The sequence below is a fragment of the Dendrobates tinctorius genome, unplaced genomic scaffold (genome assembly GCF_039654945.1).
Source record: "Dendrobates tinctorius isolate UK_male_01 unplaced genomic scaffold, ASM3965494v1 ptg000254l, whole genome shotgun sequence".
NCBI lineage: Eukaryota > Metazoa > Chordata > Amphibia > Anura > Dendrobatidae > Dendrobates > Dendrobates tinctorius.
This window is the reverse complement of record NW_027361921.1, coordinates 11253136-11268746: the sequence shown is the minus strand read 5'-3', so window position 1 is coordinate 11268746 and position 15611 is coordinate 11253136. Positions and strand designations below refer to the sequence as shown.

General features: G+C 43.5%; 1 protein-coding gene across 3 annotated transcripts in view; it reads right to left on the bottom strand.

Annotated features, from left to right (window-relative positions):
* Nucleotides 1-6672: 6672 nt before the first annotated feature.
* The window catches only part of SF3B1 (splicing factor 3b subunit 1), a 255916-nt gene continuing 246977 nt past the window's right edge, over nt 6673-15611 (bottom strand). For all 3 annotated transcript variants that reach the window (XM_073558156.1, XM_073558157.1, XM_073558158.1), the window contains one exon: nt 6673-7086. In XM_073558156.1, coding sequence (XP_073414257.1) covers nt 6928-7086 — 159 coding nt within the window. In that variant the 3' untranslated portion in view covers nt 6673-6927. The remainder of the gene's footprint in view (nt 7087-15611) is intronic.

Here is a 15611-nt window from a genome sequence, read left to right as displayed (position 1 = left end):
CTGTCAGACCTGCAAACATGATTTCTTGAGTCGTTTGCGGCTCCTTTGTGTCTGTGCATCCCATTGTATTCCTCACAGATTTAACTAGATTATCCATATGATCTAAAGGAAAACAGCAACGGCCCTCCATATCTGAGGAGGATGCTGATGTGGATGCGTTGGAACTATCTGAGACTACTTCGCCTTCATCGGTTTCTACAACCGCTGGTTTGGTAGTTTCGATATTAGAGGGCCTGTTCTGGTTTAGGGCCTGTAGTTCTTCCCTAATTATGGCCCTTATATCTACGGCTGATGTTGATGCCTGTTTTGCCGTTTCATTAATGCATCTTTTACACAGCCTTTTTGTGTAAGAGTCCGGTAGCGGACGTGCACACTCTATTTTTTGATTTTTCCTTCCTCTTAATTTGAAATATGATGCCAGAGGGGAGAAAGGAGAGAGAGAGAGAGAGACATTTTAACAGCTTGATAGGCAGAGCGTCGTCCACTCACCCAGTGAAGCTGTAGGTACCGGCTCAGGAGGCTGAGAAGGAGGCTTGTTGGCGTGGCTTCTGTGGCTGCGGTCCGAGGAACCCCGTCTTGCGTGGTCCTTGGCTGCTGCTGCATCGCTTGCCTGGGGATGCGTGTCCTGCCTTGGTGAAGACATGATTGCACGCCAAATTCCATCGCCCCATGCCTTTTGTGAGCTCCTTCATACCTGGTACCTCCCCCTCCAGGTGCGCCTATTTGCGACTATTAGCAAGCGCTTCAGCGCTGATTCCAGCCACCCGTGCTCTGCAGGCGTTCATTTTTTTTTTTTTTTCTTTCTGGAGGGGGCGGGGAGCGCCTCTTACTCTGTGGTGCCGCCCAGCTGCGCGTGCGCTGTGAGCCGAGGAACCTCCGGTAACCCGGAAGTTCCTCCTTACCACTTCCTGCTGCTGAATGTGCGTCCTCCTAGACGCTGAAGCCCCATAGGAACGCCGGAGGTTGCCGTTTCTCTCCGGTTCCTGCGCCCCCACATGGACCGGAATGGATTCCCCACCGGTGTCATGTTCTACGCAGAGGAACCCCCGGTCGGCGCCACCCGGTACCGGCGTTTCTGCATCTCCGTTTCTGCCAGCCGAGGAGGGAGCCGGATTCCAGCACTCCCCCGTCGCTGCTTCTGAAGCCGGAACCCCTGCCGTTCTCGCAGATACTGCACAGGCGGTTCCTTGGCCCAGGTAAGTCTGTAGCGTATCCTGCGGTTCCGTTTAGGAACAGGAAACCAACTGAGGGGGAGAGGTGGACCGCCCTCTTTTATCTCTGTAGGTTTCCTGTTCCTATGGGCGGATCCCTCTCTCCAAGTGGGTGCTGTCGTGGCAAAGAGTAAAAAATGGAATCAAGAGCAATGTATAAAATATAAGATTTTTTATTAATACTCAGTAGAATAAAATACAATAAGTAAATAGAGAAGTATCAATAAATACAAAATAAGGGAATCAGCAACATCCAATTACCACATATAAATAGGGGTCATGGCACAAATGTTATTCTATAAGTACAGGCAGATAATAGTAACATGATCGACTTCCTCTGAAAAAAAAAAAAAAAAAAAAGCAAAAGTATGTAACATCTCCCATAAAGTGCATATGATATATTATAATCAAGTAGGGGTCTAAAAACCACCAGTGTGAGAGACTGTCAACTAATAATAATAATACATTTTATTTTTATAGCGCCGACATATTCCGCAGCACTTTACATTTCAGAGGGGATTTGTACAGACAATAGACATTACAGCATAACAATAATCACATACAGTAGATTATAACAAATACCAAGAGGAGTGAGGGCCCTGCTCGCAAGCTTACAGTCTATGAGGAAAGAGGGAGACACGAAAGGTGGGTGGTAACAGTTGCTCTGATTGTATGGACCAGCCATAATGTTAAGTGTGTAACAGTACAGACACAGAGGGCTAATGGATGCATAAAGCATGTGGGAACATGATGCTGGGAACCTGGTTATGGTAAAACTTTTGGGATAGGTTAGGTTAATGTGTTGAGGCGATAGGCCAGTCTGAATAAATGCGTTTTCAGGACACGCTTAAAATTGTGGGGATTGGGGACTAATCGTATTGACCTGGGAACTGCATTCCAAAGAATTGGCGCGGCACGTGTAAAGTCTTGGAGACGGGAGTGGGAGGTTCTGACTATTGAGGATACTAACCTCAGGTCATCAGCAGAACGGAGGGCGCGGGTAGGGTGGTATACTGAAACAAGGGAGATGTAGGGTGGTGCTGAGCCATGGAGGGCTTTGTGGGTGAGGGTAATAAGTTTATACTGAATTCTGGAGTGGATGGGTAGCCAGTGTAATGACTGGCACAAGGTAGAGGCATCGGTGTAACGATTGGTGAGGAATATGATCCTGGCTGCAGCATTCAAGACAGATTGGAGAGGGGAGAGTTTGGTAAGAGGGAGACCGATTAGAAGAGAGTTACAATAGTCGAGACGAGAATGAATAAGAGAAACAGTAAGAGTTTTTGCAGAGTCAAAAGTAAGAAAAGGTCGAATTCTAGAAATGTTTTTGAGGTGCAGATGACAAGAGCGAGCCAGTGATCGAATGTGGGGGGCAAAGGAAAGCTCGGAATCAAGTATGACCCCAAGACAGCGGGCATGTTGCTGGGGAGTAATAGTGGAACCACACACGGAAATGGCAATGTCGGGTGTAGGTACATTAGTAGCGGGAGGAAACACCAGGAGTTCAGTCTTTGACAGGTTCAGTTTCAGATATAGTGAGGACATGATATTAGACACAGCGTTTAGACAATCGCCAGTGTTTTCTAGAAAGGCTGGCGTGATGTCAGGAGAAGAAGCGTATAATTGGGTGTCATCAGCATAGAGATGGTACTGGAAACCAAATCTACTGATTGTTTGACCAATAGGGGCAGTGTACAAGGAGAAGAGGAGGGGGCCTAGAACCGATCCTTGAGGAACCCCAACAGTAAGGGGAAGGTGAGAGGAGGAACCGGCAAAAGAAACAGTAAAGGAGCGGTCGGAGAGATAGGAGGAGAACCAGGAGAGAACGGTGTCCTTGAGGCCAATGGAATGGAGCATAGTGAGGAGGAGCTGATGATCCACAGTGTCGAATGCTGCAGAGAGATCCAAGAGAATTAGCATGGAGTAATGACCATTTGATTTAGCTGTTAGCAGATCATTAGAGACTTTAGTGAGGGCAGTTTCAGTGGAGTGTAAAGAGCGGAAACCGGATTGGAGAGGGTCGAGAACAGAGTTTTCTGAGAGATAGCGGATAAGACGGGAGTGGACCAGGCGTTCCAGGAGTTTAGAGATGAAGGGAAGATTAGAGACAGGTCTATAGTTAGCGGCACAGTTTTGGTCGAGGGATGGTTTTTTAAGTAGTGGATGTATGATGGCATGCTTAAATGAGGAGGGAAAAATACCAGAAGAGAGAGAGAGGTTAAATATTTTAGTTAGGTGAGGGGTGACAGCAGGGGAAAGGGACTGGAGGAGATGTGACGGAAATGGGTCAGTGGTGCAAGTAGTTGGGCGAGAAGATGCAAGGAGCCTGCTTACTACTTCTTCTGTGACTGGTTCAAAATCAGAGAGTGAGTTAGATGCAGTGGGGGAGGGAGGACAGTGCATGGTATGAGGGGATTTGGAGATAATTTCCTGTCGGATCTGGTCAATTTTTTCTTTGAAGTAATTGGCCAGATCGTCAGCTCGGAGCTCCGTGGTTGGGGCCTGTACTCTTGGATTGAGTAGAGAATGAAAAGTGTCAAAGAGACGTTTCGGGTTATTGGACAGTGAGGTGATGAGGGTGTTGAAATAGGTTTGTTTGGAGAGGTGAAGGGCAGTGTTGTATGTTCTAAGCATAAACTTAAAATGGATGAAATCTTCGTGTAGATTGGATTTTCTCCACAGACGTTCGGCGCACCTGGAACACCGCTGCAGGAAACGTGTTTGCACCGTGTGCCAGGGTTGTCGCCGTCTGTGTTGTGGTGTTCTACAAAAGTCAAAATTAGGAGTACCAACCTAAATAATATGTGGACAGCGGGACCCCAGGTTGGTACTCCTAATTTTGACTTTTAGGCATTTGCTTATAAATCTGGCTCTCTCCATCATTAAATGATGCTGTTCTTATATCAGCTGACAGTCTCTCACACTGGTGGTTTTTAGACCCCTACTTGATGATTATAATATATATCATATGCACTTCATGAGAGATGTTACATACTATTGCTTTTTTTTTTAAATAATTGAGAGGACGTCGATCATGTTACTATTATCTGCCTGTACTTATAGAACATTTGTGCCATGACCCCTATTTATATATGGTAATTGGATGTCGCTGATTCCCTTATTTTGTATTTATTGATACTTCTCTATTTACTTATTGTATTTTATTCTACTGAGTATAAATAAAAAATCTTATATTTTATACATTGCTCTTGATTCCATTTTTTCTTTGGTTTTGTTATAGCTTTTATGGATGAGCCTCATTATTGACAGCCGTTTTTGTGGTATCCTGCTAGTGCATTAGTCAGGGTTTTGGTGAGTCAACCTTCCAAATGTGTTTTTTTTTTTTTTAAATTAGGAATTTTTTCCTTATGTGCGCTGTTCATGTGCGGATGGTACCCAGTGTCTGGAGGAGACTCAGCATCAATACTAAAAAGTTGGTCACACTTGTCAACCATTATGCCTGCCAAGTGTGACCAACCTGTCAATCACTTGTTCAAGCGATGCTTCAAATTGTTTGGAAAAGCGCTTGAATTCCGCTTGCATTACGCTTGTCTTAGGCGTGAAAACTCATGCGAATTCCGCATGCGTTTTACCCACGGCGGGGAGATGCGGAAATGCTGCGGACAATTCTGCAGCATTTCTGCTATGTGGGCACATAGCCTAAAGCATTTTCAAATAAAGCATCTAACTAAAGTTGTTTGGGGTTAAAAACTGATATTTATAAAGGCCACTATGTATCAGACAATCTCTAATATACACAGTCATATGTAAAAGTTTGGGCACCCCTATTAATGTTAACCTTTTTTCTTTATAACAATTTTGGTTTTTGCAACAGCTATTTCAGTTTCATATATCTAATAACTGATGGACTCAGTTATATTTCTGGATTCAAATGAGGTTTATTGTACTAACAGAAAATGTGCAATCTGCATTTAAACAAAATTTGACCGGTGCAAAAGTATGGGCACCCTTATTTTCTTGATTTGAACACTCCTAACTACTTTTTACTGACTTCCTGAAGCACTAAATTGGTTTTGTAACCTCATTGAGCTTTGAACTTCATAGCCAGGTGTATCAAATCATGAGAAAAGGTATTTCAAGTGGCCACTTGCAAGTAGTTCTCCTATTTGATTCTCCTATGAAGAGTGGCATCATGGGCTCCTCAAAACAACTCTCAAATGATCTGAAAACAAAGATTATTCAACATAGCTTTTCAGGGGAAGGATACAAAAAGTTGTCTCAGAGATTTAACCTGTCAGTTTCCACTGTGAGGAACATAGTAAGGAAATGGAAGAACACAGGTACAGTTCTTGTTAAGCCCAGAAGTGGCAGGCCAAGAAAAATATCAGAAAGGCAGAGAAGAAGAATGGTGAGAACAGTCAAGGACAATCTACAGACCATCTCCAAAGACCTGCAGCATCATCTTGCTGCAGATGGTGTCACTGTGCATCGGTCAACAATACAGCGCATGCATAACGCCTTTTTGTATGACCAAACAACTCAATCTTTGTTTCATCAGTCCACAGGACCTTCTTCCAAAATGTAACTGGCTTGTCCAAATGTGCTTTTGCATACCTCAGGCGACTCTGTTTGTGGCGTGCTTGCAGAAACGGCTTCTTTCGCATCACTTTCCCATACAGCTTCTCCTTGTGCAAAGTGCGCTGTATTGTTGACCGATGCACAGTGACACCATCTGCAGCAAGATGATGCTGCAGGTCTTTGGAGGTGGTCTGTGGATTGTCCTTGACTGTTCCCACCATTCTTCTTCTCTGTCTTTCTGATATTTTTCTTGGCCTGCCACTTCTGGGCTTAACAAGAACTGTACCTGTGTTCTTCCATTTCCTTACTATGTTCCTCACAGTGGAAACTGACAGGTTAAATCTCTGAGACAACTTTTTGTATCCTTCCCCTGAAAAGCTATGTTGTTTTCAGATCATTTGAGAGTTGTTTTGAGGAGCCCATGATGCCACTCTTCATAGGAGAATCAAATAGGAGAACTACTTGCAAGTGGCCACTTGAAATACCTTTTCTCATGATTTGATACACCTGGCTATGAAGTTCAAAGCTCAATGAGGTTACAAAACCAATTTAGTGCTTCAGGAAGTCAGTAAAAAGTAGTTAGGAGTGTTCAAATCAAGAAAATGATAAGGGTGCCCATACTTTTGCACCGGTCAAATTTTGTTTAAATGCAGATTGCACATTTTCTGTTAGTACAATAAACCTCATTTGAATCCAGAAACATAACTGAGTCCATCAGTTATTAGATATATGAAACGGAAATAGCTGTTGCAAAAACCAAAATTGTTATAAAGAAAAAAGGTTAACATTAATAGGGGTGCCCAAACTTTTACATATGACTGTATGAGATGAGTAACATTTTCCTGATAAAAATTTCTTAGAAACTTTACAGAAAGGATGAGGTTATTTTCCTTCGACAAAAGAAATGGACAAATCAAATTAGGACTTTTTACACAAAATGTTTATTTGCCTAAATACACATCCCATTTTAGCACTAGGAACGTCAACAACAACAAAAAAAAAAGATCAAAAATGCAGTCAGATATTTCATGACATCACAGCTTCTTGGCCACATCTGTTTTTTTTTTTTAAACATGAAAACAGGGTCATCTAAAATACATGCTATATAAAGCTTTTGTAGGCAACTGAATACTACTAAGCAATAATTTTAAAAAGACATAAGGAAATGCAGCAGTTTTTACAACATGTAATCAAGCTCATAGCGAATGTAAGTGTTCTTTTCATCATTGTAGATACGAGGATAATGTGCAATGAGAGCATCTTGTGATCCAATATATATTGAATTGTAGATTTTCCAATAGACATCTCTTACTTTTCTAGCTGGATGGAAAAGGCCCTGTAAAAAAACAAAACACAAAAACTAAATTAGAACATAATTAACTTGCACAACAAAACAAGAATATTGTCACAAATGCACAAAGTTAGATTAAGCCAAAGTGTAATGCTTGCATAGTAGACAAGATTGCACATCATAAAATAGTGTAACATATCACAAGTTAAAGGGAACCTGTCACTACTTTTTGGGCCTACCAGGTAAAAATATCAAGCGGAGGAGGGGTGGAGTGACGGAACAGAGGCAACACCCATCAGACCGGACAAATTTACAGCGCGGGGCAAATAAAAAAAGGTTTTAATGGGCGATATATAGGGAGTCAGGGGGTTTCAGAACTAGTTTTGGAATGCATAGCTGACACTCAAATGGTATTTTTACCTGGTAGGCCCAACAAGTGATGTCAGGTTCCCTTTAAAAATTAGCTCAATTTTTTCCCCCCCAAGACTTAAAATCAGTCTTTAGGCAAAATTTCCAAATATCTGTGCCATCCAGACTAGTTTTTTTGTGCTGCAACTGAGAAAACCATACTGGTGACCAGGCATTTTCACCAGTTTCTATTATAAAACATTGCTTGGGCATAGGGGTTTTTCATGCCATCTCATTGGGAAAAAAAATATAAAAATGTGCACCATTAGAAACAACAATGCTGACCCATTGCCACCCCCCCAAAAAAACAAAAAGAAAAACAAAACACTGTATTGTAAGGAAAAAAAAACAAGAGAAAATCCTATATTTCAAGGTGCTGTCATATTTAGTGATGCACCAGCGATATGACCCGGTCAGGATGGCTGGTGCATCGCTAAGTGGTCGCTAGTGAGCTGCCACACAGGCAGATGTCACCAGCGACATAGCAGGGGTCGCTACGTACCTGTCAGACGAGGCGATCCTGACGTCCTCCCTCCCGCGTCGCTCGTCGGCGCCACAGGTAGCGTCCAACGAAAAACGCCCAGGATGTTCTTGCGCGATCAGCGATAACCAGCGGGGAGCCGGTCGGAGGTAAGTATCACACATAGCAATATTGCTAGCAATATTGCTGCTACGTCACAAAAACCAGTGACATTACAAGCGATATCGCTTAGTGTGACAGGCCCTTAAGTCTTGGGGTTATAAAGCCACCGATCTCAGGGGAACCAGTAGAGGAGACCTCAGATATCTTAATAGGTAATATCTTTGGGTTTTTGTGGCAATAACTCTTAAGGGAATTTGTCAGTTTCGAACCACTTAAGCGTCTATATGACCATGTGTGTTTAAGGAAGCTGAATGATACCTTGATATCAGAGATTCAATGTCCGATGTCAATGAGCTGTTCAGAACTATGGGCTGGACACTGATCTGCATGAGAATCTGCCTCGAGAGATTATTTTAAATTAAAGGAGTTACCAGTGTGAGACGTGTAACACAGGACAGTTTAATTGAACTAAAAACTTAGCAGCTGCAGCTCTCAACACTGCTGTATAGCAAAAATATTGTAACTCTAGCTACTTCTGAGATGGAAGCTGAGAGGAACCTGCAGTTCCTGCACGTGTCATTTAGGCCTCACTCACAAGTCCGTGTTTAAACATGTATGTGGAAAAAAATGGTTCCAGTGCCATCAGTGTGTCCATTTTTTACCATCTGTGTCCATTCTTACCATAAACGTGTGTCATCAGTGTTTTTCACGCATGGATAAATAAATTACAAAGCTTCTCCTACACTTTGCAATGTTAACCATGGAACAGCACATGGATGACACCCCTCTGCTCTATGTGTTTTTCACGGACCCATAGACTTGACGTCACCATTATGTGAAACACAGACATGTGAGCAGCACCATAAATTATAATGGCTACGTGCGGTATCCGTGAAAAATATAGATACAACAAGTACGTGCAACATGGACATCTGAATGAAGCCTTATAATCACACAGCTCTGCAGTGGGATCATAGAACGGCCATTACACACACTGGTAATGCCTCCCCTTTCATATAAAGTAAGCTCCGGAGGCAGATTAACAGGCAAATCAGTGTCCGGCCCATATATGGAAATTAGCTGTTGCAGCCTAAGAAAAATAGAATTACTCACTGGTAATTCGATTTCTAATAACCTACCACAACAGCACACTTGAGGATGTCATCTCATCCTAATAGGGACAGGAAATATGAAAGCGGTCAAATAGCTCCTCCCACCTCCTTTCCCCAGTGTTAATATAAAGGACCACAACAGTATGAATGCTTTAACCTTATTTATTACTACCAGATCCAATAATTGAGTAAAAGGGGAGGGGGGAATTACCCGTGCTGTTGTGGTATGTTATTAGGAACTGAATTACCAATTAAGTCTAATTCTATTTTCTCTAATAACCCCCCACGATAGCACAAAGGAAAAATACCAAAGACTAATTTCTAGGGAGGTACAACCACCTGGAGAATCTTTCTCCCAAACAATAGATCTTTGACGGATGTTAAATCAAGCCTATAACGTCTGACAAAGGTGTCGACAGATGACCATGTAGCGGCTCTGCATATCTGTTCGATGGAGGCACTGGCTTTTTCCGCCCAGGAAAATGCTACTGCTCTGGTGGAATGAGCCGTGATCTTCTGTGGAAGTGTGAGATTTTGAACCTGATAAGCCTCAGTGATTGCTCTCTTTATCCAATTTGCCACTGTAGTCTTGAATGCTTTCTTTCACCTATTCTGGCCATAGAGTTGAATAAATAGGCTCTTATTTTTACTGGACTGGTTGGTTATTGTGGAGATAATGTAGGACCACTCTCCTTACATCAAGAGAAAGGAACTCTTCTGTTCTTTGTGTTCTGGCAGAAGGAAGATATGTCCTGATTTCTATGAAAGTCTGTCACCACTTTTGGCAGAAATGAAGGATCAATTTGAAACACCAGCCAGTCTGGGCTCACCTATTGAAAGAGCCTGTAACTCCCCTACTCGCCTGGCTGTTGTGATTGCCACCAGGAATGACATTTTCCAGGACAGCTTGTCCAACATTACCGACGGTAGGAGCTCAAATGATGGAAGTGTTAATCCTTTAAGGATGATATTGAGGTTCCAAGCGGGGACCAGACTGACCGGTCTAGGACGAAGTCGTGTGGCTGCTGTCAAGAACAATCTCACCCAACAATGTTCAGCAAGGGCCTGGTCATAGTATGAGCTCAACGCCGCCACCTGTACTTTAAGAGTACTGGGTGAGTCCTTTTACCAAGCCTTCCTGCAGAAAATCTAGGATCTGGACGATATTGGCCTGTCGGGGATCCTGCCGGTCAAATGCACACTATGACACAAACATCTTCCAGGTTTTTTGGTATATGGCGTTTGTCACCGGCTTTCTACTTTTTAGTAGAGTGTTGATAACTCTCAGAGAGACCCTAGGCCCTCAGAATCGAGAACTCAGAAGCCAAGCTGCTAGATGCAAGTTCTCTATGACTAGGTGATACACCAGGGGCCAGTCTAAGAGATCCTCTATTGGTAGAAGGAATAGAGGACCTTCTACACACAGGCTGGTTATGGGTGCTGTACCAGCTTCTCTTCAGTCAGAGGGGTACCACTAGAATTACTCTGGTCTGTTCGCATATTATTTTTCTGCAGAGTCCTTGGTAAGACCCGGACTGGGGGAAAGGGCGCAAGCCAGATTGAATTGCCACTGGTGAGCTAAGATGTCTATACCAAGACCTGTGTCGTCTGGGTTGAGTGAGAAATAGTGGGTCACTTTTGCATTCTGGTGTCCTGCAAATAGATCGACCTCTGGATAACCTCTGGATAACCCCATCTCTTGGTCAACATCTGGAATATCTCTGGATTCAGACTCCACTCTCCCGGGTAGATATCTCTTCTGCTCAGGATGTTGGCCTGCTTGTAGTCTGTTCCCTCTATATGATGGGCTGACAGAGAAGAGATTCTTTTCAGCCCAAGGAAATATTCTTAATGAGATGCCTTTTAGGTCTTTGTACTTCAAACTTCCCTGGTGACGGAGGTGTGTGATTGTGGTTACATTGTCCGAAATCGACCCTTGTGTGGGTACCTCAGACCACTGATGTTGCTGGCTTGAGCATCTCCTCCACTGCCTTCAACTCTCTGAAGTTCGAAGACTGTCTGCTGACTAGAGACCCTGAAAGGATGTATGGGAGACTACGGCACCCCATCCCTTTTCGCTGGCATCTACTTCTATGATGACTAGCAGGTTCTGGTTCCAAGGCACTCCGTTGTTCAGTTTCCTTGGGTTGTTCCACCAAGACAATGATGTCCGTATTTGGGCCGGTATTGACACCTTCTTGTCCAGTGATCCGGGGGAACTGTCCCACTCTGCTAGCACAGTATTCAGACAGTTTTAAATTTGTCACATAACATGGTCAAATATTCAGCCCCTTTGTTCAGTATCGAGTAGAAGCACCCTTTTGAGCTAGTACAGCCATGAGACTTCTTGGGAATGATGCAACAAGTTTTTCACACCTGGATTTGGCAATCCTCTGCCATTCTTCCTTGCAGATCCTCCCCAGTTCCGACAGGTTGGATGGTGAACTTTGGTGGACAGCCATTTTCAGGTCTCTCCAGAGATGTTCAATTGGGTTTGGTCAGGGCCAGTAAGAAATGGTCACAGAGTTGTTTTGAAGCCACTTATTTGTTATTTTAGCTGTGTGCTTAGGGTCATTGTCTTGTTGGAAGGAGAAGCTTCGGCCAAGTCTGAGGTCCAGAGCACTCGAAGAGGATTTCATCCAGGATCTCTCTGTACTTGGCCGCATTCATGTTTACTTCAATTGGAACCAGCCGTCCTTTCCCTGCAGCTGAAAAACACCCCCATAGCAGGATGCTGACACCACGTTTCACTATTGGGATTGTATTGGGCAGGTGATGAGCAGTGCCTGGATTTCTCCACACATACGGTGTCTCATCACACCAGAGAATCTCACCTCAGTCTGGGAGTCCATCATGTGTTTTTTTTTTTAGCAAACTATGTGGGTTTTCATATGTCTGGCACAGAGAAGGGGCTTCCGTTGGGCCACTCTGCCATAAAGGCCCGACGGGTGGAGGCTGCAGTGATAGTTGACTTTGCAGAACTTTCTGCCATCTCCCTACTGCATCTGTGGAGCTCAACCACAGTGATCTTGGGGCTCTTCTTCATCTCTCACCAAGGCTTTTCTCCCATGATTGCTCAGTTTGGCTGGACAGCAAGGTCTAGGAAGACTTCTGGTGGTCTAAAATTTCTTCCATTTAAGGATTATGGAGGCCAATGTGCTCTTAGGAACCATGAGTACTGCAGAAATTCTTTTGTAACCTTGGCCAGATCTATGCCTTGCTACAATTCTGTCTCTGAGCTACTTGGCCAGTTCCTTTGACCTCATGATTCTCATTTCGTCTGACATGCACTGGGAGCTGTGAGGTCTTATAAAGAGAGGTGTGTGCCTTTACAAAGCAAGTCCTATCAGTTTAAACACAACTGGACTCCAATGAAGGAGTAGAACCATCTCAAGGAGGATCACAAGGAAATGGACAGCATGTGACTTAAATATGAGTGTCTGAGCAAAGGGTCTGAATACTTATTACCATGTGATATTTCACTTTTTTTAAAAAATGTGCAAAAATTTCTACATTTGTTTTTTTTTTTCAGTCAAGATGGGGTGCAGAGTGTATATTAATGAAAAAAAAAAATGAACTTTTTTGAATTCACCAAATGGTTGCAATGAAACAGTGAAAAATGTAAAGGAGTCTGAATACTTTCCGCACCCACTGTAACTCTGCAGGTCTCTGGTGTGCGCCTGGGCCCAAGCTACCGACTGGATACTATATGTCAGAGCCGAGGACCAACATGGCAAATCTCATGGACAGAGATTTTCTGCTCCGCAGGATGTTTATATCTTTGCTCTCGGTTGGATCTGCTGTTCTTTGGGCAAGAAGGATGTTTGTCCCTGAGAATCCAGGAGAAGTCCTAAGAAAGTCTTTTTTGTAGATCTATATTACTATGGTTTTTAACAGGGAACCTGTCAGGCCCGCCATGCCCTCCAACCCAGCAACATTCACCTATGTATGATTAAACAGCCTGTCTAACCATTCCTGTATAACATAATTCTACTAAATAAATACTTAAAAAGCATTTAATAATATCCCTGTTTACTATGCTAATGAAGGCTTTGATTAGTCAATGGGGTGTTTGTTTCCCAGACGAGTCAGTCCTCTTTCCATATCAATTCCCTGTGGGCATAATAATTTGCATGAGCAGCATTATCGCCAGCTCATGCAAATCTGTGCACGCACGCCGCTCATTCCGGCAGCATCACTGAACCAGGTGTACCATTTCCAGCTTCAGTGGTGCACTGTGCATGACCTGAAGCAATCTTCTGAACTTCCACACATGCATAGGGTGCGCCTCGGAAGTTGGGAAGTTTACACCTGGCTTCAGAGAAGCAGTGATGTTGCCGAAATAAGCTGTGCGCCTGCACAGATTTGCATGAGCTGCCAATGGCGCCACTTGAGCAAATTATGTTATCACACCCATGTGATAACATGGAAAGAGGGCTGACCAGACTAGTCTGGGGAACTAACTCCCCATTGACTAGTCAAAGCCCTCATTAGCATACAAAAAGCGGAGATTATAAATGTTTTTTTAAAGCAATTATTTAGCTGAATTATCTTAAACAGGGATGGTTAAGGCCCCTTTACATTTTTTTGAATCAGATCTTTTTTATTAAACATTCAGGAATCAATACAGAAAGAATATGACATCTTATATAGCAAGTAAAATTTACATTGAGAGCAAATATTATTTAAAGGGTAAAACTCTTCCTGTGTAAGAATAAATAAAAAGAAGAAATCTCAAAACACAGATATTTGCATAAAATTGAGCCTATAAACAACATGGCTCCACAAATAAACAAAAATCAAAATTATACATCAGTGCCTCATTTCAGCGGGAAAACCATCCCCGCCAGCCGCGCCACTCCGCATCATATTTCGCCCCCCCCCGCCCCCCACGGATATCAGGTCCAATCCACCCCAGCTCCCTCCCACCGCGCCACTCAAAATCTACTTCGCCACAAAGGGCACTAGACTTTATTTTCACCCCCCAAGCATCCCCTCATCGCAAGCACAACAGCAACTGGTACAACATCGCATCCCGTACCAGTGCGCCCGAGGGGAGACCCGGTGACTCCATCCATGGCTGCCAAATTTTGTAAAACTTTCTTAATGCATTTCTTTTTAAATAAGCCCCCCTTTCCAATCTGATGACATTATTTAGTTTATTTTTAAGCTCTGACAATGTTGGTGGCATAGGATCCAACCAATGATATGCAAGTATCTTTCTTGCCTGATACAGGATGCGTGCCATTCCCAGGGCCACTGCAGAGTCCGGGTCAACCCCCTCCTCCCACAAATTCAACAAACATAGACGAGGTGACGGTCGTATTGTGATATGGTATACTTGGGCTATGAGTCCCAGGGTCTGCCTCCAGAAATCCCCAATGTGCCCGCACTCCCACATAACATGCATCAAGTGGGCATCATCCTGCCCACACCTAACACATTGTGTATTGGGCCTAAGTCCCATTTTAAATAATAAGCTGGGTGTTTTATATACCCTGTGAATGAGATATATTTGCGAAAGCCGCTGGCACTCAGAAACCGCCATTTTAGGGACCTGTTCTAGAATATCGGACCACTGGTCCTCCGTCAGGGGGCCAACGTCCCGTTCCCACTTATTCTTAGCAGCAGTCAGTGGATATGTCTCCAGATGGGCAGGTAATAATCTTTTATATAATTCAGAGATAAGTCCCCTAGAAGACTCAGATGTAAGTAGCATATGTAGTGTTTGATTATGTGTCACTATCACCGGATTTGTCCTTCTATGTTTTTCCAATGCATGTCTTAGCTGTAAGTACTGATAAAAGAAGACGTGCGGGAGGTGAAATTCTGTTCTCAATTGTTCAAAACTCTTAAGAGTATTATTTTGCAAAATTTGTGACACCAGATAAATCCCTTTATCTTCCCATCTTCCGAACCCCACCAGCTTTTTGATCTCTTGCAAATCCGGATTTCGCCACAATGGCCACAATTCCGTAGGCCCATTTATCTTCAAAAGAGACTTACCCCTATCCCACACCTTGAAAATCATAGCCAACGTGGGGTATCGTGCCCCATTTATCTGCCGTCTTCCCACCTCCAACCGGCACCCTGGATATTTCCATACCGATCCTTCCCTCACAATATCACCACCATTGTCACACGCCCCGTCTCTACCCCAACCCTTAAGATGTTGCATCTGGGAGGCTATAAAGTATATGAATGGGTTTGGCACCGCCAATCCTCCCTCCTCCTTCCCTCGCTGCAGTATCTCCAAGCGAATCCTAGCCTGTTTTTTCTTCCAAATTAATTCCCGGAATAATGTATTTATTTTTGCAAAAAAGTCCCTACAGATCCACACCGGAGAATTATGTATCAAATATAATAATTGTGGCATCATTACCATTTTGATTAAGTTAGATCTACCAATATTCGACAACGGCAGGCGACACCAAGTATGTACTTTTGCTCTAAATCGCTGCAACAGG